General features: G+C 47.7%; 1 protein-coding gene across 1 annotated transcript; it reads left to right on the top strand.

The window, feature by feature from the left end:
- The first annotated feature begins 292 nt into the window (after positions 1-292).
- On the top strand, positions 293-27,974 carry LOC141923979 (alpha-2-macroglobulin-like protein 1). Its single transcript, XM_074825764.1, has 36 exons — positions 293-489; positions 2,613-2,799; positions 3,134-3,296; positions 4,044-4,096; positions 4,408-4,428; positions 5,840-5,993; positions 6,393-6,477; positions 7,018-7,138; positions 7,960-8,077; positions 9,123-9,232; positions 9,573-9,743; positions 10,864-11,088; positions 11,219-11,282; positions 11,803-11,948; positions 12,132-12,281; positions 13,114-13,311; positions 13,959-14,046; positions 14,673-14,826; positions 16,563-16,791; positions 17,145-17,268; positions 17,449-17,570; positions 17,980-18,031; positions 18,436-18,519; positions 18,910-19,086; positions 19,413-19,494; positions 20,116-20,272; positions 21,267-21,341; positions 21,549-21,720; positions 22,168-22,382; positions 22,683-22,898; positions 23,302-23,417; positions 24,095-24,185; positions 24,474-24,542; positions 26,200-26,302; positions 26,995-27,036; positions 27,796-27,974. Exons 1-35 carry the CDS (start codon positions 419-421, stop codon positions 27,033-27,035), a joined length of 4,404 nt encoding a protein of 1,467 aa, XP_074681865.1. The 5' UTR covers positions 293-418; the 3' UTR covers position 27,036; positions 27,796-27,974.
- The last annotated feature ends 13 nt before the right edge of the window (positions 27,975-27,987 follow it).

Raw genomic sequence — 27,987 nt, forward strand, 5'->3', positions numbered from 1 at the left:
ATATTTCTGATGACATCCTGGTAAAGACACCTTTATAAAAATCGGACCCCTATACGAAATACAGTAACTGAGCACTCCTGCTGTCATCAGCTGTGCTAAAGCGGAGCAACACATCTCCCAGAGAAACATCAGCAAGCCTTACAAAACCTGGAGGCAAGTGCCTTTGGTGTGTAAGCAATAAACATGGTCTCCACCCCTTCCACCGCCCACATCCCAGCCCCAGCCATTCGCAGATGATTTTCACCTTCTTGGTTTGGAAGCCAAGAGAGACACAGGTACTCTGTCAGGGCAGGAGCTGTATAGTCCTTCAGCTCTGGATGAGGGGGAGAGGGAAGAAGGAAGACAGCAGAAGCAGGGGCAAAACAGGGACAGAGGAGAGGCTAAGCTTTCCGTGGAGGGATTCCACCTGTCATCAGCTATGTGGAGCATCACTTTCCTGTGGGGCAGCATCCTTCTCCTGCCTAGCACGGTTGGAACGCCTGCAATGCTGTAAGAACCTCAGCTGCTTCATATATGTGCTCTGGTCTGTGGGGAATTTGGGGCGGGGGGGGGGTGGGTGTGACAGAAACAGGACAGAAATCCTAAGACCAGGACTGTTTTTCCAGAGAGGCATAATTTCTCATATTGCCAGGGTTTCACTTGGTTCTCATGTGCGCTCTCCCTCCCTCCCTGCCCCTACTACTTGGCTCTCCCTTTAGTGCCTTCGATGTAGACCATGCATTTCTGCAAGGACCAGACAGAGCAACTCTGCCAGCTTTCTGCATGTGTTTCAATTCTGACCTGCCAACATCTCATGACTCCTACTGTGCTCCAGAATGTGTTTCCTTTGGGGCTATGCTTTTCTCCCCAGAGTTATAGGTCACCATTTAAATCTTTAGTGAACAAAGCTGGGTGCCTTTACAAACCGGGCAAGCATGAGCGTGAGTATCTAATAGGGATGCTCTTTGTAAAGCAGTGTGTTCATTCCCTCCGCGTCTTTTCTCAGACCTCTGGCAAGGACCATTCCCAGCACTGCTTCTCTTCATATACTTTATCAGGAATGCAACTCCTGTTTCCAGCAGGCACCACTGTGATATACTGGCTTGTGAACTTGCTTTTGCTTTTTGAAGGCCTTTGCCTTTGCAGCCAAGGCATAAGTGCAAACAGAAACATGGTTGTGCTTGAACAGTAAATGTTAGTGGGAAATAAACCACTAGGTCGTAGCTGGGTTCCCTCCTGCTGTGTGTGGTGTGGCGTACACAAGCCTAGTTTTAAAAATATTTTCCAGAGGGAGTGTAGACTCTTTCTCTAAGACATGTTCCATAGGCTGACACAGCTCCCTCTCAAATGATGCTTTACTGCTACCTGTTTCTCACTGTTACCCTCACCATGAAGCTTTGCTTTAAGGAAGTATTGTTTGCTTCAGTAGGCTGTCTGCTGTGCCATCTGTATGCCAACATTTTTTGTGGATTCATGAGAAATTAATCCAGCCTGGCTCTTTGGATCCTTGAATGACAGCCTCAGAGATGCTGTCTCGTCCTTTTATAGCTTAGAAGGCAAAGGCAAGGGCTGAATTGTCAAAGAGTTGTAAGAAAATGTTCCAGAGTAAAAGGTCATTAGGAGCAAGGGAGGTAAGGGAGGTTCAAGCAGTGAGTCTTTAGTGCTCACCCCATCCTTTGGCCCAGTGGCAGGAAAATCAAAATGTCGTTGGCATCTGTTATCAGATCCCCTAATATTAGCAGCAGACAAGCTGCTCAAGGCAGCCTGACAGCATTCAAGTGTGAAAGCACTCAATGCTCCTGGCCAGCAGGACTTTGACTCCCTCTTGCCAGGGTGCTGAGCTCCAGCTAAGAACTGCCAGCAGGTCACGTCCCTGCCTGCTGCTGTTCTGATCTTTCCAGGCCCTGCCTTCCTGCTGCTGCAAAACATGACACTGCCTGAACCTCTCCAGAGGCAGTAAGCAGGAGGAGTCAGTGATAAGAGTTTTCAGACCTGCTTGAATGTTGGCTTTTCTTTGGTCTTAGTTGCTGCAGTGCAGTATAAGATGAACAAAAAACCAAAACAAACTATGAACAGCTTCTTGGTGTTATTCACAGGCACAGCTATGAGAGTAGCCACAGAGGTGTGAGATCTGGCATAAGAGAACAAAGCTGAAGAGAAGGTGGTCGTGAGACTCTGTGTCTGAGACACGAAGCCGGGACCCTGGGTCCCGTACACATGGTGTTAGTTCTGAGCTCAAGAGTAGCTGATAGGAAAAAAGCAGATAACCAACCAAGCAAACTGATGGGGATGCATAGTGTGGGTCAGGGAAAAGGCTGAAGTCTCAGGAAACATGCAATGTAGCCAAGCTCTGCTGCTGATCCCTTGGGTGACATGGGGAGATCTTTTCACATTATTATAAGGCAGTGCCTTCATCTTTTTACATGTGCACGCAGCATGTAGTGCAGACCCAGTGTTAATGGCTGCAGTACCTACAGATGAGAAGAACGGTGTGATCTTGTCCCACTGGCATCATGACAGTGTAATGAAGAGATCAGAAGTTTTATTAAAAGTACCCAAATACCATGGTCAAAAACTGCCCTCCTAGAAAATTAGTTTAACCTGACTTTTTTTTTTTTTTCCTTTTTTAACAGAAATTATGCCGTGGCAATACCATCTCAGCTCTACTACCCCTTCTCAGAGACAGTGTGCCTCCAGCTCAGCAAAAAGCAAGCAGTCCCAACCCATGTGACAGTAACCTTGCAAAGCAGAGCTGGGAATGAGACTCTGATCAGTCAGTCCATCTCTCAGCTCACCTTCTTTCATTGCACAAGCTTCCAGGTGAGGAAGATATTTTCAAGTGCTGTCAGTAGGGTGGATAGTGCATGAGTTCTGCTCTTGCTGGGCAGGAAGTCAAAGAATTGTGTCTTCCCATGGGGACACCTTAATCAGGTACTGAATCCTCTGCTTCAGCCTGTATGGGCCAGTGTCCTTCCTGCTGTGTAGCCTCACTGATATATTATTCTTCTAGAAAACATTCTAAAAAGTACTGTGAAGTCTTTCAGGGCAAGAAGAACTGGAGCAATACAAGAGCAGTATCATAATTGTTCTTCCAAAAGCCTGGGGATCCATGAATGTAATCCACCCTGAATGATGATTACAACTATGCCTGCAGGTCCCTCCTCCTGTTGGAAACCCAGATGAAGTGGCTTTTATTGTTGTCACAGTCCTGGAAGCCAACTCAGAGTTTGAGAAGAAACAGAAAGTCCTAATCAAGCATGCAGACAAGAAGACTTTTATCCAGACAGACAAACCTGTGTACAAACCTGGACAGATTGGTATGAACAGAATGCCATGTCTTATGAGAGAAAGAGCAGTCCTTGGGCCACAAAATATGGGGTAGCCTCTAGTGCTTGGAGCAGGGTCTCTTCTGCAACGGAGATGGGTCATGGCCTTCATCTCCCTTCTAGGCTTTGAGGGATTTGGGGATACCTCACTCCTACGTCAGCATGGCACATGTTTTCTCCAGTACTAGCCATTCTCAGACAGCTTGCCAGTGTGTTTTGGCTGATGCATGAGAAAAGGTTCAGATGCCACTGTGTTATATTCATCATTGCTCCAGTCAAATCCACAATAGTCTGTCAGTGCTCTAAATCCCTCTCTCTCCCACAGTCTTCCTCAGGTGAAGATCGTGGTCCTGCAGGCCCCATCACTGCCCTAGCACAGCTCAGCTCACCACAGGGTACAGCTGTTTGCCCCATGCCTCTCCACCCTTTTTACTGGCATGACCTTCACTGCAGGCAAGATGGAGTGCCCCACCAAAAGTCCAATGTCCAGCAAAATGCTGTTTCTGACCAGTAGAGCCAGTCTTGCCAGAAAGCCCACACTGTCTCTCCTACCACTTTTTTTCTATCAGGCTGCCAGCTCGTAGCAGGGCTTTGAGCATAGGCCCAGGAGTGGATGGCTCTAGCTGCTGCCCACACCCTATCAGTAAAGCACATGGGCATGTCTTAGCCATCCATTCTTATTATTATTAACAGATTTGATTTAATTTCAGCCAGTCTTGTTTTTCTTTTGCTCTGTAGTCAAGTTGCGAATTGTAACCTTGGACCAGAACTTTATTGCCAGCAATAAAACGGTAAGTCAAGAGGGGAGAATCCTTGATAAGTCTGAAAATGTTATGGGCTGCCTTCATGACTTCTGGATCAGTGCTTGGCCCAGCTAGGTGATCCATCTGTGGATAGCTAGTCCCAGTGTTGCTTTTTGTGCTTACAATCAGCACCGGGCACCACCTGTCGCACAGGAACTGCTCATGATGTTGGGTCATGGGCAGTCCCTGGGAATTGCTTAGGGAAGACTCATGGGTGGTTGGGGGATAAAATTACCGGGGAGGTGGATGGTAACTTGCCTGAAAGCATCCCAACAGTAACTGCTATTTTCTCCCCACAGCACCACAAGGTGGAACTGAAGGTAAAGCACCTACTTTATTGAAAGTGGTGATCTCATCTCACCTTGGGGAAGACACAGGTTTGGAGATGATGGTGGGATAATATGGATGCAGAAAGTCAGTTACCTGAGAATGAATCATAACAGTCCTCAACTTCTTTCTCTTCCTTCCTTTAGTATCCACACAAGTTTGGCAGTGTAGTGTCACGATACCAGCCACACAGGGGTCCCTGCTGTAAATTATGTGAGCCACTGAAAACCAGTCCCACACAGTGCCACTGAAAACTTTTCTAGAGTGGTCACAGGACTTCTAGTCCATCTAGCCTGTGAACTGAAGATTTGTGAAAATCCTGAAGTTTCTTTAAGGAGACTTTTACATTTAACATACAGAAAATAAAAGTTTGAAGTGTTGTGGCTACACAGCTAGAGAAACTTCCTAAAGCAGCTTTCAGGATATTGTTCTTAAAATCTGTTAATTTAGTTTCAATATTATAGGTAAAATATGAACTGCAGTCACCTGGGTTGAGGAAAGATATATGAAAGTGGTGGGGAGTTTCTAATAACCCATGCAGAGAGGTCACAGTTCCAACTAGCAATTGGCGGTAGCTAGTGCACATTTGCATGCCATACCCACCAAGCAATCAAGACATAAACACATGATTTCTGAGACACCTATGCAATGCTTCATGCCAGTTTATACAAACGTAGTACTCTGATCCAGCTCTGCCCTTTCAAACAACAGTTCCCACTTGTTCTATATGTTTATAAAATACCCATCAACTCATCACTGAGTCCCTCCTGGCTCGGCAGTGTGACCGTATCGCATCTTGCCCTCCCAAGAATCAGCAGTGGGAGAACATTGTCTGTCATGGACTGACCGTGACAGTCAACAAATCCTCCAAATGCCCTTGCATCCCAGGTCTTTACATCCTCCTGTCTATACTGGGCCACATGGTCCCCTGCATGAAGTTGTGGACTCATTTGTCCAGACTTCCCTGGGGATTCAAGACATCGGACTCCCCAGTTATCAATCCCACATAGCTCACGCCTTAGGCAGCATGTGCTGTCAGGATTGACCCTCTCCGCAGCGACCTGGGGGCTATGCCAGCTCAAATCACCACAGGGGTGTCTAAGAGGGACCACCTCTATCTCTTAGTGAGTCAGGCAGGCAGTAAACCACGGTTTTGCAGCGGTCAGTGAGATGGCAGTGCCACCGGAGAGCAATACTATCATAGGTTGACTTTGCCAATGAGACAGAGAGAAAAGCCCTATCCTCTTTGAGCTCAGACTGACCTGAGTGCTGTAGATATGTCAGAGACCTGGGCTCTTCAGGGCAAGAGGATATGTGCTCAGACCATGCTGTGGTAGCTTGGACATCCTGCAAAGGAGTCTCTTTGCACTGGGAAATAACTACTCTCTACTACTGCCTATGCAGGACCCTAAAGGGAACCGAATTGCACAGTGGCTGAATGTTACACCTGTGGGAGGCATTGTGGATCTGTCCTTCTCTCTGGCTGCAGAAGCACCAGTTGGAGAGTACACCATCAAAATGCCTGACCGCACACATACCTTCAGGGTAGAGGAGTATGGTAAGAGTCTTAGGGCACGGATGGCAGCAGAGAAAGATGTATCGCCTCCAGTCCTCCTCTCTCACATAGATTTGAATGGGCCATGCAGCTGTGACCAGCACAACCTGAGATGGCCAACTGCCTGCAATAGGTGTAATCACTGACTTTCACTGAGGCCCTCTGGCTTTCTGAGGATGGACTGAGGCACTGCCACACAGCTGCACTCCGGGAAGGAGGCTAAGGCTGTCTATTCCCACCACACTCCTGGCTGGGCTGCTGGTGCATTGCTACCAGACCCTGTGCTGGTAGTCAGGGAATGAAAGGAGAGATCTCTTTTCTGTGAACAACCATTTGGGGAGGATTGGAACAAACGAGCTCCCTCTGATCTCACTGAATTATATTTCTTTTGCTTTCACACAGTGCTGCCCAAGTTCAGTGTCTCCATCCAGATGCCTCAGGTGGTCACCATCTTGGAGGAGAACTTCCGTCTCCACGTCTGTGGCATGTGAGCTGACTTGTTGTGACAGAATGTGCATTCTTACTGGTTCGGAAACTGCACAGCTATCAATAACTGAGCTGAAAATGGTCTCTGCCAACCCTACCCCCACCCCAAAGTCTGGTACCCTGGCATCCTTTGCTAAGGAATTGTCCTGGACTCTCACTATTTTCCATATTCTCTCTCCCTACTTCTTTCTCTGTGAGTTTGAAAGTGTGGCAGTGGATCCCCTCAGTGGGGCATGTGCCCTACAATACAGTACCTCTGCTGCATAGATTAGTGCCAGTGTGGAAGGAATAATGACTCAACTTGTGGTCAGTTCAATGTCCCCTAGCACTGCCTGGTGGAACTGGTGTTGACTTGGAGAGAAGTCACCCACCACTGCCTTCTGTCTCAGTCTGATGAAGTCATTTTAACTTCTTGGCCTCTGTTGAGCTCATGAACCATGGAGATACTGCAGGCTGCTGGGTTGTATAGCTGCAAACCACAGGCTAAAGCTGGTGAGCCAGTGCTTCTGTATGTGAGTGTAAGTCCTCTCTATGTTTGCAGGTACACCTATGGGAAACCAGTCCAAGGTAGTGTGAAGGCTGTGGTGTGCCGTAAACATATCCGCCACAATCGGAAGTCTTCCAAAGCCAAGCACAGTATTTGTAAGGATTACACTGGCGAGGTGAGCATGTGGTACATCTACTCCTCTTGCAAAATTGAGGAATAGGAGCAAAGAGAGGAAAGAATACTAAGGGAAGGAGTGGGACAGACATCAATTATTGAAGCAGCATGCTCTTTGCTTGGGGATGAATGACTGATATGTACTTAACTCCCCAGTGCAGCAATCTCAGCCCCTCTCAGTGATTTCTCTGACTGCACTTAGAAGTGCTCAAAGGAAGAAACATCTGTAGGCAAGCTAAGTACTGCAGATTTGCCTACAAAACAGGTATTGCAACAGGACAATAAAAAATACAAACACTGTCCACATTAATTCACTTCTACTGGATGTCTTTTAGCACCACCTTTTAATCTGGTTTAAGCACCTATGCGTCGTTTCCCAGAAATAGCTGTTTTGGAGACACAAAAATTAACTCTTGCATCTAAACAAGAAATTGCAGTTCAGCACAGACTTTACTCGTTCACCTCTAGGGTTGAATGAATGTATCTGTATTTGTTTACATATTTTTAAGTAACCCAGCACATACCTTAAAGATAAATCCTACCCTAGCAGAAGAAATCATGTTGCAGGGCGAAATGACAACTCATGTTTGCTACTGCCACATAAGTGAGTGTGTAAAGACGAGACACGTGTGAAACAGCATCTCCTATTAGTGACTGCTCCACAGAAAAGAAGTACATTTCATGCCAGTATGGGAGTTGCTCCTTTAACTCAATTGTCTTAGTGATGTACCTTTAGTCTTCAGGGCCTTGGGTTTGATCTGCACTGCAGAAAGGATTAAGTGCATTCATGACTGGCTAACAGATATACTTTCACATCCCCAGACAAATGAGGACGGCTGCTTTGCCACTGAGGTGAATATTAAGATTTACCACCAGAAGCGTGGTGACAATTACGACTTCAACCTGGAAGCTGTGGCTTTTCTGAAAGAAAGTGGAACAGGTAGCAAAAACTGATTCTACGATTTGTGGAAAATCTTTTACTTTACACTCATACAACATGCTTGTCTTTGGGTTTTCGTCTGTAAGACTCCTTATGGATTCTTGTGTCTTCCCATCAAACCACCAGAGCTTTCTGCACCAGCTTACTTGTGGTCAAGTGTTCAGAGGGTTGTGTCTTTCCTGGGAGCACCGTGGCAGCACGAATGTTCTCGTGTGCCATACCACCCAGGTCTGACTCACATACATGTGAGTTCTCCCACTTGCAGGATGGGCTTTACCGGGATGCTTGCTCCTCCACAAGGTGCCGTGGCCAGCCCAGCCTGACAGTCACCTTAGTTTGGCAGAGATGGGCTAAAGCTACTTTTTCTCATCTTCTAGTCACAGTAGAAATGTTCACAGAGGTGGGCCAGGCCAGGTTCTTTTGTTCTTAAACCATACTTTAAGAAAGTCCATTGGAATGGGGAGATACTCAGAGCAACCAGTGATAATCAAGGCCCTGACTGCTCCTCATCAGATTTATCTCCACATCCCAGGCAGGAAGAGGAGGCTACTTGTCCAGAGCTACTGTTAAATATCCTTACAAAATTTTACAAACCCTTCCTTACAAGAAAATGTTTTGCAGCCCCTTGCTGAAAGCAGTGACACGCTTCACAAACAGGCCTAGTGAACAACTGCAGCGATTTCAGATGGGCACCACGTGACAAGACAGCAGACTATAAACTAACATGGTGAAGGCAAGGAAAAACGTTGCCTTCTAGTGACTCTGCTGTGAGAATGGGAGGAGAATGGAAATGGACAATTATGAGTAGAACCATCTTAAACAAAGTCAGAAAGGGCATTTGAGAACTGTCTGGCAGAGGCTTTCTGGTAGACTGCTGTCATTCTAGCAGGTCAGAATGTAGGAAGCACTATCGCCGAGTGTGTGTGTTAGATGACTCCTGAAGTTACATGGAGAAACTACAATCCCTTATGAGTGATAGTCCATCCAATCTTGCTGCCTTTGCTCAGATGCATACTCACCTGCATGCACCTCCCGTCTTTCCTAGGGGTGGAGTTCAACACCACTGAAAGCTGCAAGGTCACTTTTGATATCACAACAATTCAGTTCCAGGGATCAAGCTACTACTATCAGCAAGGAGCTCCCTACTATGGAAATGTAAGTGAACAGGGCAGAAACATGGAAAGCCCAGCAGCTGGGCCTAAGGGAATGGCAGGCACAGAAGTACTGAGGGGTCCCCTTGCTCTGAGCTGCCCAAAGCTGCTAACAGTCCTCTGTCACAGTGTCTCTTTTGACATCTCTACCAAGGGGTAATCCAAAGGTGTGACCACAGGATGGGCACATGGCTTTGCCAGATGAGATGGCTGCCAAATAAATGAGGAGTTAAGAGCTCACACTGAGAGTCCCTTTGCAGAGAGGGGAACTGGGACTTCTATTGGGAGGTAGATTTTCAATCCTGAGGCCTCCAATTCTCTGACTGTTCTCTGCATCATTACAGCTGGAACTCAAAAGTGCCAGTGGGACACACCTGAAGAACAAAGAGGTGATTCTTACAGTGTCCTATGGTAGCAAGAAGCAGACCAAGACCTACCTCACAGATGACAGTGGAATGGCCTCCTTCACCTTAGAGACGTCAGCATGGGACAACAGCAGTAAAGTTCTACTACAGGTTAAGCCAAATAATTATACTGGATTTGGTTAGCACTAAGCAACGCATCCCTCAGACCTATAGTCTGTGTCATTGTCTCGGTATAGCCAGGGAGATGAAGGCATGGAGCAGTGAAATGACAGATCTAGGGCAAGAGGAGTAGCTCATAGCAGAGCCCATGTTCTGGGCCCTGGTGCCACATGCAGTCCCTGAGCAGTCAGGAGACATGATGAGAGATGGGGCAGTGGACAGAAGCCCCATGAAGTTGTGACTGAGGTCTACCTACTATAGCACCTCTCTCTAAGATGGAAAGGGCTTTGTGGGGCTGGCCAGGAACAGAGAGCAAAGGAAGAACTCCCACATGGTATAGAACAGGAAGATAGCAAAGGAGCTAGGGATGAAGCATCTGAAAATACATGTGGAGAAGAAAACGTCAGTGACCAGTTTGCATTATGTTTCCTCATAGCATAAGAGTTAGGAGAAACCTGGTACATAAGAAGCAGAAAACTTAGGAGAGAAGGAAGGAAGGCTAATAAGGAAGCAGTTGCTGCAAGCCAATCTGGAGCAGAGCCAGTAATCAGGATGTAAGGAGCTAAACAAGGATGTCACCAACAGGGAACTGACAGAGAAAAGTTTGCATCTGCTTTCCCATGAACAAGAAAGGCTCTCTTGTCTGATTGTAGGGGTAGGTTTCTAATACCTGTCATATCTAAACTTCAAGGTCAAGGCACTTCAAGGCAAGCCCTGTCTCTTTATCAGAGCACATACAGTATGATGGATCTTGACCTTGCTGAAAGTCCACAAGATGTTAGTATCAGTCTCAGTGCAGATAGATCAATAGGTCAAAGATAAACAAGGCTATTGATCTTCAGTTCTCCCTTGCCACCTCTACCCCTAGCCAAGTCCTAGTAGTATACAGCTCCCTGCATCCTGTTTAGTTATCCCAGAGAGTGATGGAGCGGGCAATGCCAACCTCCACAGGAAGGGGCTGACTGAGATTGGCTTAGGTGGAAATAGACACCTTACCCTGGGAGAGTTCAGAGCCCACTGTCCAGTCAGTCTTGATTTTGGCATGAGGAGAGCCAGTCTTCAGATTGAGAGAGAAATCTTCAGACACCAAGCCACTTTTTTTGTGCCACAGGCAAAGACCGAGCCAGAGGACTTAAGCGATCGAAATGTGAGGGTGTCTTATGGCACTGCATCCCTCACACTGAGGGCCTTCTACTCCTCCAGCCGCAGCTCTGTGAGGATCCAGCCAGTGCAGGAGATGCTGCCCTGCGGGGACGTACAGCGGGTCACTGTGCACTATCGCATCCTAGCCACAGAGCTGGGGGACCGGGCTGCCAGGGCAGACTTCTACCACCTGGTGAGTGCAGGGCAGCACCAGCAACACGGTTGGCTTTGTGCCGGGTCTGTGTCAGCACAGGGCCCTTTGCTGGCCCAGAGACATGGAGCAGAGGCACTACTGACCCTTTGCTCTCTTCGTTACTCTTTAGGTTTTGGCTAGAGGATCCCTTGTGCATCATGGCCAAACAACAGTACTTCTTCATCCACTATTAGGTAAGAGCATCTAAATAACAGGAAGAGATTAAGGACCTAACAGGTAAAACCTTCCAGCCTAAATGGGCAAGGAGAGAAAAGAGATCTGAGGCCACCAGGAAACAACAGACTTGTCACAAAAAAAACAAGAGGAAATGGCAAATATTATCTTTATTTTGTCTTTTAATTTCCCCTTTTTTTTTTTTTTCTGATCAAATGATGAAATTGTCAGAGTTTATCTGCCAAGCAGGAATTATCAGTAACCTCCAAGAAAACTCACAGAATCTTCTTGCTGGACTCAGGTGGAAAGTCATTTCTCTTCCAAGTGCACACTGTTGCCAAGATCCCTCATGGTGTAAGGCCACTGCTACAAAATGGCACTAACCTACACCCTGGTCTAGCTGTGGCCTCCCCAGAAGCGAGGCAGAATAATTTTTATCCAAGGAACTGTATAGAGGATGAGCATGTTGCTGCTGTAATCCTTGGAGACAGACTTCCTTGTCTCTTCCTATGTTTTCTCTATTTCTCCTTCTTTCTTCAGGTCAGTATAGTGGGGCTTTCAATGTCACTCTGCCCATTGACCTTATTTCACCTGTGGCTACCCTCTTCGTTTACACTGCCTTCCCTGAGGGACAAGTGGCAGCTGACACCTTCAGTCTGAAAGTCTCCAAGTGCTTTAGGAATCATGTAAGTAGTGCACAAAACATAAGGGGGCAGGTAGCTAATTAGGCTGGTGGGTAGCTAATTAGGCTGGTGGGTAGCTAATTAACTGCAAATTGGCAATAGATGTCCAGCAGAATCCAGTAGCCACAGTCTCTCCTTTCCTTCTTCTGTCAGTGTCTTCAGCCCCTCTTTCTTCTGCTGTTTCAGGTGAAGCTTGGCTTCTCAGATGCAGTGGCTCTCCCAGGATCAGCTGTCCGTCTCCATTTGCAGGCTGCAGCAGGCTCCCTGTGCAGCATCCGTGCTGTAGACCAGAGCGTCCTTCTCCTGAGGCCAGAGGCTGAGCTATCCAGGGACAGTGTGAGTCACTTTAGTGCTGAGCCTTGCTAATATTGGAGAGATGTCTTTTGAGTACCTGTTTGCAGGCACTGGTTAATAAGACATGGTGAATATACCAACAAGTATTTGAATGGAGACAGGACATGGCTTAATGAGAAGAAATGAAGGCCAACATCAAACACCAGTCAAAATTTCCAGTCTCTATGGAGGGATCTAATAGAATAACCCAGTCATCCCCAAAGTCACATTCTTGTTAAACTTAGAGTGCTTTGCCACAGTGGCAACCAGATGGCAAGAGACTTCCATCTCCTGAACCAATTCATGACAGTGCTCTGAAAAACAAGAGTGATGTTTAAAAAAATGCCCAATGTGTGATATGTTCTATGTCTCTGTTCCAGCTCACATGAACCAGACAGTCTTTCTGTTCACAGTAAGTGCTGCCTTGGCAGTGGAAGGGTCCTATTTCTCCTCTAGACCTGGGATGCATTGGGTCTAAGGATGCTTGAATTGCCTCTTGACACTGTCTTGGTGGGTCCAGGATGTGTCTTCAGTCAGACAAGCAGCTATCTAATGACTCCTACAGGGAGTATGCATTGAGCTCACAGGTACAATCTATGAGCTAGAAGTGGCCACAGCTACACAGCCATACCCCAGAGGGGTTTGTGTTCATCTCTGGTGCTATTCATCTAGAACTTGTGGAGGTTCTCATGAAGCTCAAAAACCTTTGGGGCTGGGCTTTTGTGGTAGGCAGGATCCAAGCTCTGCTTCTGCAGTCACAGAAAATCTCTGGATAGAAATGAAAAACTTCCCACCTCTTACACTGACCTGTACTGTTTTCATTCTCTGTCTACAGGTGTACAATATGTTCAGCTATTCTCAGGAGCACCCGAGCACCCTCACAGACTCTTACAGTGACTACTGTGCTATCCACAAGAGCCCAGGAATCATCAGTTCCCCTCAGACCACCCTTCCTCCAGGAACAATGTCACCATTCACGTACAACAGATACTCCTATGCAGTGTCCCAACCAGATGTTTATGAACTTCTGAAGGTAAATCTAATTTCCAGAAAACCTGAGCCCTTTTGTATCCCAGGTCAGTGCTGGGTAGCTTCACAGACTGTCTTTCCCATAAACACTGGCAACTTCAGGCTCTGAATTTGCCAAGCTTCTGAACTGAGAGATCTCTGACACTCCATGCTCCCAGCTTGATAAATTCCCATCGGTCAGGCAGACCCCTAGAACACAGCTCCCTGTTTACCACAAATGCAAGACCCTCAGACTTTCTAGGAGTTGGAAGGAGAGGGGAGTCAGAGAAAATTTGAGGAAAAGCAAAGCACCTGAGATAAAAAGGGGACTGGGGAAAGAAGGGAAAGAATAGTAGAAAGGAATAGCAGGTGAAAGATGAGAACAAGTCTGTGTTAGGGTGGGCAGCAAACTGACACTGTGTGTGGGCAACATGGGAGTGGTGACGCCCACAATGCTGGCTGGAGAGAGCCTCCTTTGGCAGGAGGCCTCAGGACCAGGCTTTGGGAGCAGAGGGGTTCTGCGTTCTCCCTCTGTATAAATTTGCAGGTCAGGCTGAGGTACAACAACACAGGGTGGCTGATACGCTGGGAGGAGGGAGCAGAGACAGACCCTCAGATACACCACCCCTTCCACTGAAATCTACCTTCTTTTCTTCCCCTTCTTTCCCCCAGAATTCAGGTCTAACATTTTTAACCAGCCTTAAAATCAAGTCTCCAATTGAGTGCCGCACCCAGACCACTTACTACTACGACTACATGTGTACATCTTGATTTATGCTGTTTCTTTGGAAATCACGGGTAACATACAGGCTGCACAAGGGCAGCTGAACATGCAGTGTGCTGAGGAACTGGGGATGGCTTCCAGAGATGAGTGGGAGGTCACACAGGAGATATGCACCACAGGAAGAGGGAAAGGGTCCTGATGTGTGTGTGTGCCCAGTGCACTGGGGTGATGGGAGGGGTGGCTACATAGGAAGAACCTGCTTGCAAGCTTCTGCTGGCAGGCAGGAAGATAATACGGTCAAGGGGGAAAATGAGGCAGCTGTCTCAGGAAGGAACATCTGTTTGTAAGACTAGGAAAGGTCTTGCTGGAAACCAGAGAATGAGCCAAGATTGGCACTGGGCAGTATCTAGGCCTTTCTGCAGGGTCTGAGAGCACAAGTGTGAGCAGGTAGAGTTCCTCATGGGAATGTACACACATACTGGAATCCACATGGTCTCCTGGGTTGTCTCGTGAAAGACAATAGTGAAGTAGGTTGAGGGCATCTTGGAGAGGACAAGGGGGATTGGAGTGGGAGTGGGAGGGATGATGAGCTTTGCCCAGCTGAACTCTATCCTGATTTCACAGTTGCTCTGCCTTTGAAAAAATGCTTGTATTCCCAATAGCGTATGGTGAGCTGGCACACTTGGACAACTTGGACCCAGAAACAGATGCTGCTGTTGAACGTGCTGAGTATGAGCACGTTGATCTGGGTAGCGAGACAGGGCCAGTACGTACCTGGTTTCCAGAGACATTCATCTGGACTCTGGTTCCCATCAAGTGAGTAATTATGGGCTGTGGCCCCATATGGATCCAGACCTCCTACCAGCCACAGCAGAGAGGGAATGGGCAGGAGCAGAGCCAGGGCATTACTGCCTTCTGTGCCCACAAAGAAAGGGGAGGTGTGAAGAAGTGGATAAGGACAATGGACATCTGGTTCAGTTCCTGGCTCTGCTTGAGATTTTAAAAACGAACCTGGGGAACTTATAATCACAGACTCCTATAGGATGGAAAAGGCCTCCAAAGGTCTGTAGTTCAACATCCTGCACAAGGCAGGTCCAGTTAGATCAGGTTGTAATCCAAGGACAGAGATTCCACAAACTATCTGGGCATCTGTTCCAGTGTTTGACCATCTTCATGATATTTTTTTTTTTTTTACGTCAAGTCAGAATTTCCAATGTTCCAACTTGTATATGTTACCTTTCATCCTATCAATATGCACCTCAGAAGAGACTGGTTCTGTTGTCTCTACACCTTCCCAATAGGTAACTTCAGAAAGCTGAAAGATCTCCCCCTAGCCTTTCCCTATTAAGTTTGAAAACTCCAGTTCTTTCAGCCATTCCTTGTACATCAAATGTTCCAGCCCTCTGACCATCTTGGTAGTCCTCCACTGGATGCATTCAAGTATGTCAGTATCTTTCTTATACTGGAAGGCAAAAATTGGACACAATACTCCAGATGTGGTCCCACAATAGATGAATACAGGGAAAAAATAATTTTTCTCAAGCCAGTAGCTGCAGTCTTCTTAACACAGTCCAATAGTACACGGCCTTCACTGCTGTAAGGGCACATGAGATGTCTCATGCTCAACTCGCTATCTACCAGGATTCCCACCTCTTTTTCTGCAAAGTTGCTAACTAGCCAGTCACTGCCTAGCCTGTACTGTTGCATGGTATTATTTCATCCCAGATACAGAATTTACCCATTTTAAAGACCATTTCTCCAGCTTGTCAAGGTTTCTCCTAACAACATCCTTTCCCTCCAGCATATCAGGAACCCCTCCCCAGCAAGATATAGTCTTCTTATACATAGCAAGATTAGTCTGCTAATCTTGTGGAGGGTATCTTCTCTCCTATTATCCAGGTCATTAATTAAGCCATTAAGCAGTATTGGCCCAAGTATCAGTCCCTGAGGGATGCCACAGGTAAACAGCCACCAGCTTGACTTTGTGTCACCAACAGCCATCCTTTGTCCCCAGTGGTCCAGCGAATTTTCTGCTCACCTTATCATCCACTTGTCCAGTCCACACTAATGTGGCTACAAGGATACTATGGGAGACTGCGTCAAAGGCCTTGCTAAAGTCAAGTTATGCAGCATGCGCTGTTCTCCCCTTATTCACACATCTCAGCTTGTTTAATTCTCCCACATGCCAATATTCTCCATCTGTAAAATAAGATCTCTACCTCCCCATCTCATTTGGGTGGATTATGTCCATTTCAGGGCAGGTACCATCTTCCATTTTGTGTGTGCAGATCTGTAAGTGACACTTGTAACAATCACCGCTGAGCTGTGGTTGGGAGTTTGGGTGGTGGAAGTGTCACACAGTGCTCCCTAGCACAGGCTCTCAGTCCTTCCTTGCCCACCAACTTGCTATTCTTCCCGTACCTCTGTTCTACTTTCTAGGAATCCCCATACCTTCACATGCACTTCCAGTTCATAGTCCTTCTGCATTTGTCTTCCCAAGCAAAATCTTTACAGGGATGGGAACAACTCCTTCCACTCTGTTTTCTCCTCAGTGATTCAGGGGCTGCTGAGCTAGCTGTCACAGTACCTGACACTATCACAGATTGGAAAGCCATGACCTTCTGCACATCAGAGAGCCATGGGTTGGGAATCTCAGAGACCACTAGCCTGCGGAGCTTCAAACCCTTCTTCGTGGAACCCACCTTGCCCTACTCTGTCTTCCGGGGAGAGTCATTTCCCCTGAAAGTCAAAGTCTTCAGCTACCTGAAGGAGTGCATGGTGGTGAGTGGCTCCCTCCAGGATGGTTTTTGGGCAGGCGGTTGTGTGGTAACAGTACTTCACTGATAGAGACCCAGACAAGGGGCTGCCTCCTCAGGCACTGGGCAGAAGACACTAAGGAAGCTCTCCACAAATCTCCATGTAAAGCCATCTCTGTGCAGCTTATCCCTCCCCATAAGCTCAGCCCTACAGGACTGCAATATCCACGGGCTGTTGGTGTCCCACAGATATTGCAACAGGGCCATCATCATACTCACCCTGGTTTTCTGGGCTTGACTGACATTTGGATCAAGGACCTGAAAGGAAAAACACAGCAGCAGCTCTGTAACCTGAACTTCCTTTTGTTTCACCTCTAGCTCCAGCTTAGCCTAATGGACTCCAGGGATTTTGAATTTGTGCATGCAAATGTCAGGTTCACTCTTTGTCTGTGTCCTGATTCAGCAAAAACATTTTTCTGGGATGTGAAGGCTACAAAATTAGGTAAGGGGACAAGGGAGGGGCAGGAGTGGGAGGCGCTGGCAGAGCTGCTTGAGGAAATCAGAGCTGGGGTGGAAGGGAGAGTGGCCTATTATGCAAAGCATGAGTGAGCAGCCTTAGACTGAGCAAACTAAAACATAAGCATGGATGTGCTAACTGGCTTCGTGATGTTTTGTTCTTTAGGGAAGGTGAATTTCACTGTCACTGCCGAGGTGATGGAGCAGGAAGAAGTTTGCACTGAGAGTACAGCTGTTGTGCCAGAGTCTGGAGGGAAGGACACAGTGGTTAAACACCTTCTGGTGAAGGTCAGAGTGTGCTTCAGGGTCCTGGAGAGGCTGGAGTGTGTCAGGCTCAAAACAGCCTGGTGGGTGACTCTGGGAAGGGAGAGTCGCCCAGGCAGGTAGGCACGTTTCCCAGGGAGGCTGGTCAAGGACTGATTCTAAGGGTAGGTTTGGTCAGGGCATGAGCTGAGCACCTCCACTCAATGGACAGAGATGTCAGAACTGCTTGATAGGAGGGCAATGGGGACAAAGGCCACGTAGCAGCTAAGAAACCTGCTTCCCAGTGAAGCTTCTCTGTCGGCGTGCATATCCCTGCTGTCTTTGCATGGCCTGTGAGGATGGAAAAGGAACTTGCAGGAAGGTGGGGTGCTGCGCAGCTGCTATCTCATTTTACTGTTCTCCCTTCTGAGCTGACCAGCCTTTTCTCCACCAGGCAGAGGGGCTGCTGGAGGAAAAGACCCACACCTCCCTCCTGTGCCCTAAAGGTAGGTGCAGATACCCCAGAGACAGCGACTGTCTTACCACTGGAGCTGTACATGTGCACAGAGCAAGGAGACCGACCAGAAGCAGTGTGGTGTGTAAATAACTCTAGGACTATCTGGAGGTACATGGGAAGGGGAAAGTCAGGGATTCTGGAGCTTTTATGGGGAGGCAAAGCCATTCAGCTCTACCCAGCACTACAAGTTCCTGGCAGCACCAAGCCACTGCCTAACCCCATCAGTCACTCATCAGTGAGTGGCCTGATCCCTGTGTCATCCTCTCTTTTGAATGTTGATTTCACCAACTGATGACGTGATCCCAGCCTTGTTTATACCATCTTCTGGGGATGCCTGTGAGTCTGCCATCTCCCTCCCGCCTGTTATTGTTCTGACACTTTTGCTGTTTGCAGGAACTTCAGCTTCAGAAACAATCACTTTCACTATGCCGGAAAATGTGGTCCTTGGATCAGAGAGAGCCCACATCTCTTTCTTAGGTGAGATTTAGGGGGGCCTTGGAAAGTCAGATTTTTCTCTGCAGGGTTCTTTTCTTCTGGTGCCACCATGTCTGCTTTAGCAGAGTAACAAGAGGGAATGTGTACAGAGAGGTGTGACACTGGGCCCTTATATCTTCCAGAGAAGCACACCACATCTCTTATACAAGTGACACTGGGCCAGATGATGTATAATTTCACCCAGCCAAGGGGAAGATAGACAGGTACCATATCACTGTTCTTACAGGACTCTGTGGACATTAAAGTCACCCTAGTGTGACCAGAGGTGAACTGAGACCAGTCTTAGCAGGTTATCTGGAGAATCAGCGAGACCAGAAATTTTTTACATGCAAGAATATGTAAAACTTCCAAAGCTGTGGTTCTGACTTACAGGTGACATTTTGGGGACAGCATTGGACAACATAGATGAGCTCCTCCAGATGTCCAGTGGCTGTGGTGAGCAGAACATGGTTCATTTTGCCCCCAACGTCTTTATCACACGATACCTTGAAGAAACAGGACAACTGACTCCAGAAATCAAACAGAAGGCAATTGGCTATCTGGAAAGTGGTGAGTGGATTTCTGCTCATGCTGGATGCTCATGCTAGTGATGTCCACTACAGTAGGTGGTGCGGTGGGGATCTCAGCAGAGGCTTGGTGCTGAACAGGATTTGTGCAGCATCCCTTGCCTGACACCATAGGAATTGTAGCAGTGCAAATCAGGCCGCTGTGTCTCAGCTGAACAAGGGGTACACGGCACCCCTCCGAAAGCCCCTTGCTGAATTTGTCAGAGACAATGCTCTCTATAATGATCAGCAGGATTGACAGGGCAGGTTGTCACCTTCAGAACATGACAGACACTGAGCATCTTCACTACCTCCAGCCTCTTCCCACAGGATATCAGCGGCAACTCCTGTACAAGCACACAGACGGCTCATACAGTGCCTTTGGGGAAGGAAGTGAGCCAGGGAACACATGGTAAGCAGAGATATCCAGACACAGTTGATGAGCAACAGCTTGACCTGGTCAGGCTCAAGCTGGCTTGGATTTTGGTCTGGGGAAACAGAGGGAGTCTGGAGGTGTGGAGTTTCTAACAGAAACTGTTTTTGAGACTTTTTGGAAGAGAACTGTGCCAATGAGCTGACTTGAGGTACGCCTGTTTGATTGTTTGTTCTTGGGCACTCCAACTGAGGCTGATTCTGAAAACCTGGCTGCAAAGACACCTTCTATCCAGGTTTTCCAGAGTGCTTTGTGACCCAACAGGATTGTGAAAGGGGCTGAGTGAGCTCACTAAATATCAGCCCTCCTGGCTTTAAATTGAACAAGTGCACCCTGTTGGGATTGGCAGAGTTCTGGGGGAAGCACTGAACTGTCGGTGAATTTTTTCTCTCATTCTGCAAATGGATCTGAGCTCAGGCTTGAGGAGCATCTAACTCATGTGCATTGCTTCCAATTCTCCATCTGCACAGAGGCTCTGGCCTGCTGGTATTTCTCCAGGAATGAGAGAGTGGAAGACACAAAGACTCCTGACTCCTATTGCAGATGGTTTTATGAGTGACTGGTTCAATTTGATTTTTCTTCTCCCTTCCTTGGCTCTAGGCTTACTGCCCTTGTCCTCAAGACCTTCAGCCAAGCCAGGGACTACATCCACATAGATGAGCAGAATATAAAGGATGCTGCCAGTGCCCTGATTAAAAGTCAGACTCCATCTGGCTGCTTCAAGAGTGTCGGGAAGCTCTTCAACAATGGTCTGATGGTATGACATGCCCTAGCTGTTCATTAGGTACCGCAGAGCTCGTTCACTTTCTGGTCCAATTTGAGTGCCAAGAACAAATGAACCCTACTGCAGAAGGGAGACTCTGATATGCCCAAGGCCACGCTTGGTTAACACTCAGGGTTCTTAGTCATGGTGGTAGTTTTTCAAGTTATGAATGAAGGAGGTTTGCATTTGACAATATACTCATGAGAACTGAACACGTGCCCTACGCTAGCCCAGTCTCAAAGCTAACACATGCCTCAAAAAACCCACAAAAAAGTAGTTTTCAAGCTCTGTGTTATTCCCTTGGTAAACTGGTTTAGCTTCCTTCCCCATTACTGAGCTGCCGTTTCTTCCTTCAGTCTGAGATCCGCCCCCTGTACAGAGGGAGTCAGAAATTGAGTGAATGGAGATTGATGGCAGCCACTCATGTGAGGTTCACCTTGCCAGGGATGCGCCCTATACATTCAAAAACACAGTTCTTGTGCATGCACAGACACACACAGAGTACCACCAAAGTGGAGCCAGCAGCAGTTTGGTGGTAGGACCTCAGATAATTCATCCTTTAAGTAAAGAGAATGGTACCTTTCACTTCCGCTTGCAAAAGATAATTTTTCTTTTGCTCCTCCATATCCTTGCCACTGTCAGGGCCCTCAAGTGAGGTGCCACCTTGCAGCTGGGTTGTGGAAGCATCTCTTTTCCCTGGCACTGAAATCTGCTACTGAAAATCTTTTGCAGGGGAGGGGAATGGGTAATGTGTTCAGCAGAGGGAGGGAATCGGCTACCCGAGGATCTTGGGGCACCGTGGCTGAAGTGCTCTGGTAACCAGGACCTGCAAGAGTAGATACCAGCCCTGGGACCACCGTAGCAGAAGGAATAGGACCAACACTGTTGCCTGTGCTGACTTTTGCTTGGGGAGCAGAAGGCACTGGAAAACTTCTCCCTCTCCCTTCTCACAGCAGCCCTCCTCTCTTTTGTTTTGTGGTGGCTGCAGGGTGCAGTGGAGGAAGGACTGGGGCTGAGCTCTGCGATTGTCACAGCTCTCCTGCACGCAGGGATGCCACGCTCCGTGAGTATCGGCAGCAGGGACGGGCTGTGCGTGCGGCCTCTCGGCAGACAGCACGCTGGCACGCTGCCTTTGTGCACACAGGGGTACGTTACCAGTTTTGTCCCCATGTGTCCTGTCCCTGTTTTCACCCTCCTCTGCACACATCCAGGCTGCGTCCCCTCCCCATACACCCTGTCAGCAACCGGTGTGCTTTCAATTATATCCTAGGACCCAGTTGTGGGGAAAGCTCTGAAATGTATAAAGGACCTGGTCAATGCTGATACTGGCAGTTCCAATCTCTACGGCCTGGCACTAGCCGCAAATGCCTTTGCAGTAGCAGGTGATAAGGCCCTCAGGCAGAAAATCCTCAGAAGATTGGATAAGGTCGCCATAATATCAGGTACCAAAGACTGTGGGGCAGAAGAGAGGGCCACTGGCAGAATTGTGTGGAGATCCCAGGCTTGAATGATCAAGGGAATGGAGGACAGGAGTGGGGGGTACTGGCAGAGCTCTGTGGGGAGCCCAGGGCTTGGATAACTTCTGTTTGCCAAGCTGTCACAGGCTATATCTATATTGTGAGACTTTCTCTATGGATGATCTCAGAGTCCTGGTCTCCCAGTCATTCAAACCAGGGGAGCTTCATGGATGTTGCAGAGCTCCTTCCCAGCCTGCAGGCCCAGGTTTTTTCTGGGAAAAGCAGGGTATGGGGGGCAAATAGGGAGATATGCACCCATATCTTGTCCCAGTGTACATGTTCACTCAGTACCTAGGAACAGGGACTGAAGTAGGACTCCAAGGTCATTAGATACAGCTACACACTCCATAAGTGTTCCCACTCCATCTCTAGATGACCAAATATTCTGGAGTCAACAGTCCAAACAGGAAGAAGACTCTCTATACTGGTATCGGGCTCCATCTGTTGATGTGGAATTGACATCTAGTATCCTCATGGCTCACCTTTCAAAGTCAAGTTTGTCTTCAGATGAAATCAGAAAGGCATCCCAGATTGTGTCTTGGCTCACCAAGCAGCAAAACCCTTATGGAGGCTTTGCTTCAACCCAGGTAATTCCCTTGAGCCATCATCATCAGAGAACCTGCTGTCAGCTATGGTTGTTGAGAGAAATGGGTTCTAGCACAGCCCATAGTAAAAGAGAAAAAAAATATGTATGCATTTACAGCTCCTGGGATTTGGGAAAAGGTGAATATTTGTATTCATCTGAGCTAATCCCATGCTAAAAGTCCAAGGGGAAAGCTCAACCCTTATTATGCTGTAGACGTAGTATGAGGGAGGGAAAGGCTAAGGACTGGGCACGCACAAGAAGCAGGGATCCTATTTTGCCCAATGTGTGTGTCTTTCCTCAGGACACGGTGGTTGCTCTGGAAGCCCTAGCTCTGTATGCAACCAAGACCTTCAGCAAGGATGGCCCTGATCTTCAGGCTTCTCTCTCCTCTGAGGGTTTCAACCAAAACATCCAAGTAGACAACACCAATCGCCTCCTGCTGCAGACAGTGGAGCTGCCAGCCATTCCCCAAGATTATACTGTGCATGTGCAGGGCCAGGGGTGCCTCTTCCTGCAGGTAAGCCCAATCAGGGAGAAAAGGTCAGTCTGGGGAAAAGCCTTGAAAGCCAGGGGACTTCTCACCTTGCTACTTAGCCAAGACTGAAAACAGACTGCTGCTGTGGCTTGCAAGAATCTGGGCTTCAAGGCTGGTAGGAGTAGCTGGGATCCAACAGGAAGGGAATAGCAATTCCCCAAATGAAATCTGGGTCATCTCTACCTAATCAGAGCCGCACCTCTCCTCCAAGAAGTCCAGTGAACACCACCTAGTGCAATGCTCTAGCAGAACCTCTGCTTGCGCCACAGAAGTTTTCTCTTACACCAGTGCAAGACAGCAAACAGCAGCCAAACACTAGACAAGGATACTCTCCAGCAAAAAAACCCTGCTATGTCCACCAACTAGCTTCTTTCTGTCCTGGCAGGCCATTCTGCGGTATCACATCCCTCCACTGAGGAGTGACGTCACCTTTGCCGTATCTGTGCAGACAGAGTGCACCGCTCCCAACATCACCCAGTTCCCTGTCACCGTTCATGCTCGGTAGGAGACACTCAGTTGCCCCTTGCCTCCCCTGTGCTAAGAGGCTTCTGGCACCACACCAGTCTTTTGATGGCCAAGATTCCCCTTCACTCATGAGGTCCAAGTGCTAAGATGTCCCCATTTAACTATGCTCTCCTCAGCTGGGTGAAAGGTACAAGGTTCCAGGGAGATGGCTGAGGCTATAGTCCTATCTCTGGGATCTCATGTCAGTCACCACAAGTTCTCCCAAAGTCTATGGGTCTCACCCCCTTCTAGGATTAGGTCTCAAAACACTAGTGATGTGAAGTCCTGTGGGACTGACTGCTGACACTTATTCCTAAGTCTTCCATCCCCTGCTCCTGGTTGACTGTCACACCACTCTCCTCTGTTGTACCCCTCCCTGACTTGGGACAGAACTGCCACGACAGCAGGAGGAGGATGTGATATTCCCTACCATGCCTAGAGCAGGTAACTCCAGAAACTTTCCAAGGGATTTATTCTCCTTGGCTCAGCACAATTGAAAGAGAGATCAGGGGAAGCACAAAGATTTATTACAGTACACGAACAGCTACACTTACAGGAGAAACACTGGAAGGAAAGGCAGATTCCTCCACCTGAGTACCAAAGCTGGGCTGGAATATCTGGAGATCATGGCTCAGAAAGTAACGTTAGTGCTGTCCCCTGGGTTCCTGCTGCAGCTACACAGGGAACCGTGTGTCCACCAACATGGTCCTGATCCAAGTGGAGCTGCTCTCTGGATACAGCCCCGTGGCAGGTTCACTGGAAGAGGTGAGACCGCGAGTTTGTGTCCAGCTGGGATGGGAACAGTGATGGATGTCCATCATGCAGGATTGTATGCAGAACTGTGATCATTCCTGTGGGTAGAGAAACACGGTTCTTTCTTCCCAAGAAATCTTTATACCTAAAGTCTCTTCCAGGCCACATCCTTTCCTTCCCCTACCTTAAGGGCTTCCTTGGCCATGTGAACATTTTGCCCACACTCTCATAAGGACAAATATCCCTGAATATTTCACTTTCTGTTAGAGTCTTTCTGACATATTTTTCCCCTATTTTCAGCTAAAGAAAATGCCTTTAGTGAAGAAAGTTGAAAGCGAAGCTGACCGAGTCATTCTCTACCTGGAGGAAGTGAGTGGAATTTAGGCTAACACCATCATTAAAAGGACGAGTGTGTCCAAAGAAGGGCAACAAAGCTGCTGCAGGGTCTGGAGCACATGTCGTACGAGGAACAGCTGAGGGAACTGGGGTTGTTTAGTCTGGAGAAGAGGAGGCTGAGGGGAGACCTCATCGCCCTCTACAACTACCTGAAAGGAGGTTGCAGAGAGCTGGGGATGAGTCTCTTTGACCAAGTAACAAGCGATAGGACAAGAGGGAATGGCCTCAAGTTGCGCCAGGGAAGGTTTAGACTGGATATTAGGAAGCATTTCTTTACAGAACGGGTTGTTAGGCATTGGAATGGGCTGCCCAGGGAGGTGGTGGAGTCCCCATCCCTGGAGGTGTTCAAGAGGTGGGTTGACATAGCGCTGAGGGATCTGGTGTAGTTGGGATCTGTCAGTGCTAGGTTAATGGTTGAACTAGATGATCTTCAAGGTCTTTTCCAACCTAGATGATTCTGTGATTCTGTGACTATGATAGGCAGATAACTTTTAGCTTACTCTTGTATCTTGGTTCTATTAGCAATACTAATATTAGCCATATTTGCTAACCTGGAGAACTATGTTGTGTCAGCCTGCAGTAGTTCAGCTGTAGGGACTGTATACAGGGACGCTTAACTTGAGTGAAATGAGGCTAGCTCTGATGTTAAGCCTACATTTGTTGGCACTGTTCAGAGACTGGTGAAAGTCAATATACAATGTCTGATCAGGATTGGGGAGTAGGATCCATCTAGTAAATTCAAGCAAGCCTGGCTTCTTAGAAAGCCCTTAAACAGCCTGAATGTAGTAGGGAGCATCCAAGATTGCCCATGGAGTTTGCCAAGATTAAACCAGATAGTTGTGTGAGGAGTGCTTGCTCCACAACTTCATTAATCATCAGATTAACAACCAGCCTTTATCTAGCTACATGCATACCTAAACAGCACCAGAAACAAGACCTGGCAAGAATTTTAAAACTTCGGAATTTCCAAGGAGCACTTCTACGTTTCTGTGATTCTTTATTCCCAGTTGTCAATAAGCTGAGCTAAGCTAGTTTCCCAGTAAGCAGGTTGTTGTCATGTGGTTGCATTAGACTTGCAGAGATGCTGCTTTTGTTAGACCTACAGCACAGAAGAGAAAGGCAGCACAGAGAAAGATTTTGGCCTGCCAAGTAGCACAAGGTGGAACCTAATAAACAGCAGGTCATGTAACTACTACCATTTGGCAGATGTTCATCCACACCCTGCATTTGTCTGCTTAATGATGAGGGTTGTGTGATACTGGAGAATAAAAGCCGATGTAATGGGACTGTGTATAAGAAAGAAGCCACTGAGGCAAGATACATGAAGGAGCTCAGAGCAGAGCTGGATAGGAATTTGGGATTGGTTGGGAACACTAGTGCTACATTTAGATACCTAGTGCACATTGACTCTGTGGGTTTGATGTCTCTCATGAGCTGACTTAAATTTGGTGACTAAAAATGGAAGATGGCCATAGAATGTGAAGTAAGAGATATTTCTGAGATGGACTGGAAAGCAGAACAGATCTGTCACAGTGGTGAGGCCTCCATGGAGCCTGAGTGTGAGCAGGTGGAAAGGATTGTCTTACAGGATTTTGGTTCTGACTGTAATCGTTGCATCTCTTGGTCTTAGCTGACTAGACAGCCTCACACCTACACTTTGCTGGTGCAGCAGGACATGCATGTGAAGGATCGCAAGCCAGCTAATATCAAGGTCTACGATTACTACATGCCAGGTGAGCTCAGATGCTGTACTGCAGCAACCACCCAAATGTACCACTGGAAAGAAATTTCCTGAAGTTATCAAGTCTAAGACAATATCAACCCTGACATGTTTATCTAACTGCCCCTTAGAATCTCTCTAGTGATGGATGTAACCTCTTGGGTTTCAAAATGGTAGATCTTTCTTTCCCTGGTCCCAGAACTTGCAAGCTTTAAGTTGGCATGTAGATCCACTTAGGGTCTAACTCTCCCAACAAGAGGGGAGCAAGGAGCTCAGCACCATGCTTTTGTACACTCATTTTGTGGGAGGCAGCAAAGGCAGAGGGACCATAGTGATGGGGTGGCTTAGAAGAATGACACAGAAAACAACTTGTCCTCTCTTATCTGGGGTCCCTAGTGGAAGGAAAAGCTAGAAATGTGTCAGGGATTGGTGTTGCTTCAGAAAGTGAGGAATCTGTAACTGTAATGGAGCTGTTTGGGACTTAACAGCTTCAAAAGATTGCAAGCCCCATGACTTGCATGTCATCCGGACTCTGCACACAGAGTCTTTGGCACATAACAGGGGTTTCATGTGTCACAGCAGAGGGGAGTCATCACCTGTAAGCTGAGGGAACACCTCTCCTAGAAACAGAGCCACAATGCTGAGTTGTTTGAATGAGTTTTTGGCAAATGTATCTCACCAGCACTCTTTTTTCTCATCTTCCAGAAGAATCTACAGTGATGAGTTACAGTGCCCCGTGTGAGTGAGGTGAGGCCCAGAACGTCTTTTGTCATCGCAGGCATGGTCCTGAAGAGTATGGAGAGGGAGGGAGATGCAGGCAAGGGCCCTTGGTCAATAAACTTGACAGACTGCACTCTCAGGGTAGGAAGTGATTAGCAATGCTAAGTAAGGGTGAGTTCCTGTATCCCAGCAGTTAAAATGAGGAAAAGGGAAAACTCAAGTGGAAGGTTTGAGGTGCCCAGCTCATGACACAGTTGGAGGTATGTTACAGTAAACAAGGGCTGCCTGTCCTGAGTCCTACCACCACTCTTGGCATTTTGCATCAAATATACGTTCCTCAAGTCAACACAGTTCCTTTCCCTGCAGTTCCACAGCCCTCCAGCCCTGTGCACGCAACACCGCAGGGCCTTTCACAGTCTCAGCTTGGCTTCTGAAACATGCTAGGGGACAGGCACCTGCCTGTCCTCTTTCCAGGCTGGACAAAGGCAAAGCTTGAACTTGACCAGTACCTGATCCTGTTCTAAACTTTGCTTGCATCTGCATGCTTCCTTGGCCACAGCCCACAAGATGAAGAAAAAGACCTGCTTCATAAATCACGTGTGGGAGGCACAAAACCCTGCCCTGGGATGCCTGCCAAAAGCCCAGGGTAGAGTCAGAGAGAGCCCTGTCCTTAATGGCTTGACAGTCCCATTAGGTCATGAGGTACAAAAAGCCCCCTAAGTTCCCAGTGGTTAGTTTTAGTACTTTGGGAACACAGATTTTTTTTGTCCTTTGTTGTCTTCACAGGAACATGGACAGACCCATCCTCTGCAGTCTCTGTCCGTCAGTCCTTTGTCACCCTTGCTAACAGCCACCACATGCAGACGAGAAGCAAAGAGAAAATACTTGAAATTGCCTGCTGAGCAGTTAGTTTCTGAAAGGCTCAGACTGTGCCTGGCATCTTATTAAAAGTCGGGAGACTAGAACTGTCTGATTGAG

This window comes from Strix aluco, chromosome 5, assembly GCF_031877795.1.
Source record: "Strix aluco isolate bStrAlu1 chromosome 5, bStrAlu1.hap1, whole genome shotgun sequence".
Lineage (NCBI taxonomy): Eukaryota > Metazoa > Chordata > Aves > Strigiformes > Strigidae > Strix > Strix aluco.

What these genes read in the sequence shown, in the direction of transcription:
- LOC141923979 (XM_074825764.1), top strand. Translation starts at nt 419, where the DNA reads ATGTGGAGCATCACTTTCCTGTGGGGCAGCATCCTTCTCCTGCCTAGC. An exon ending in ACCACAAGGTGGAACTGAAG is followed by an intron (nt 4,429 to 5,839) that starts GTAAAGCACCTA and finishes CTGCCTATGCAG; the next exon opens with GACCCTAAAGGGAACCGAAT. An exon ending in ACTTCTTCATCCACTATTAG is followed by an intron (nt 11,283 to 11,802) that starts GTAAGAGCATCT and finishes TTCTTTCTTCAG; the next exon opens with GTCAGTATAGTGGGGCTTTC.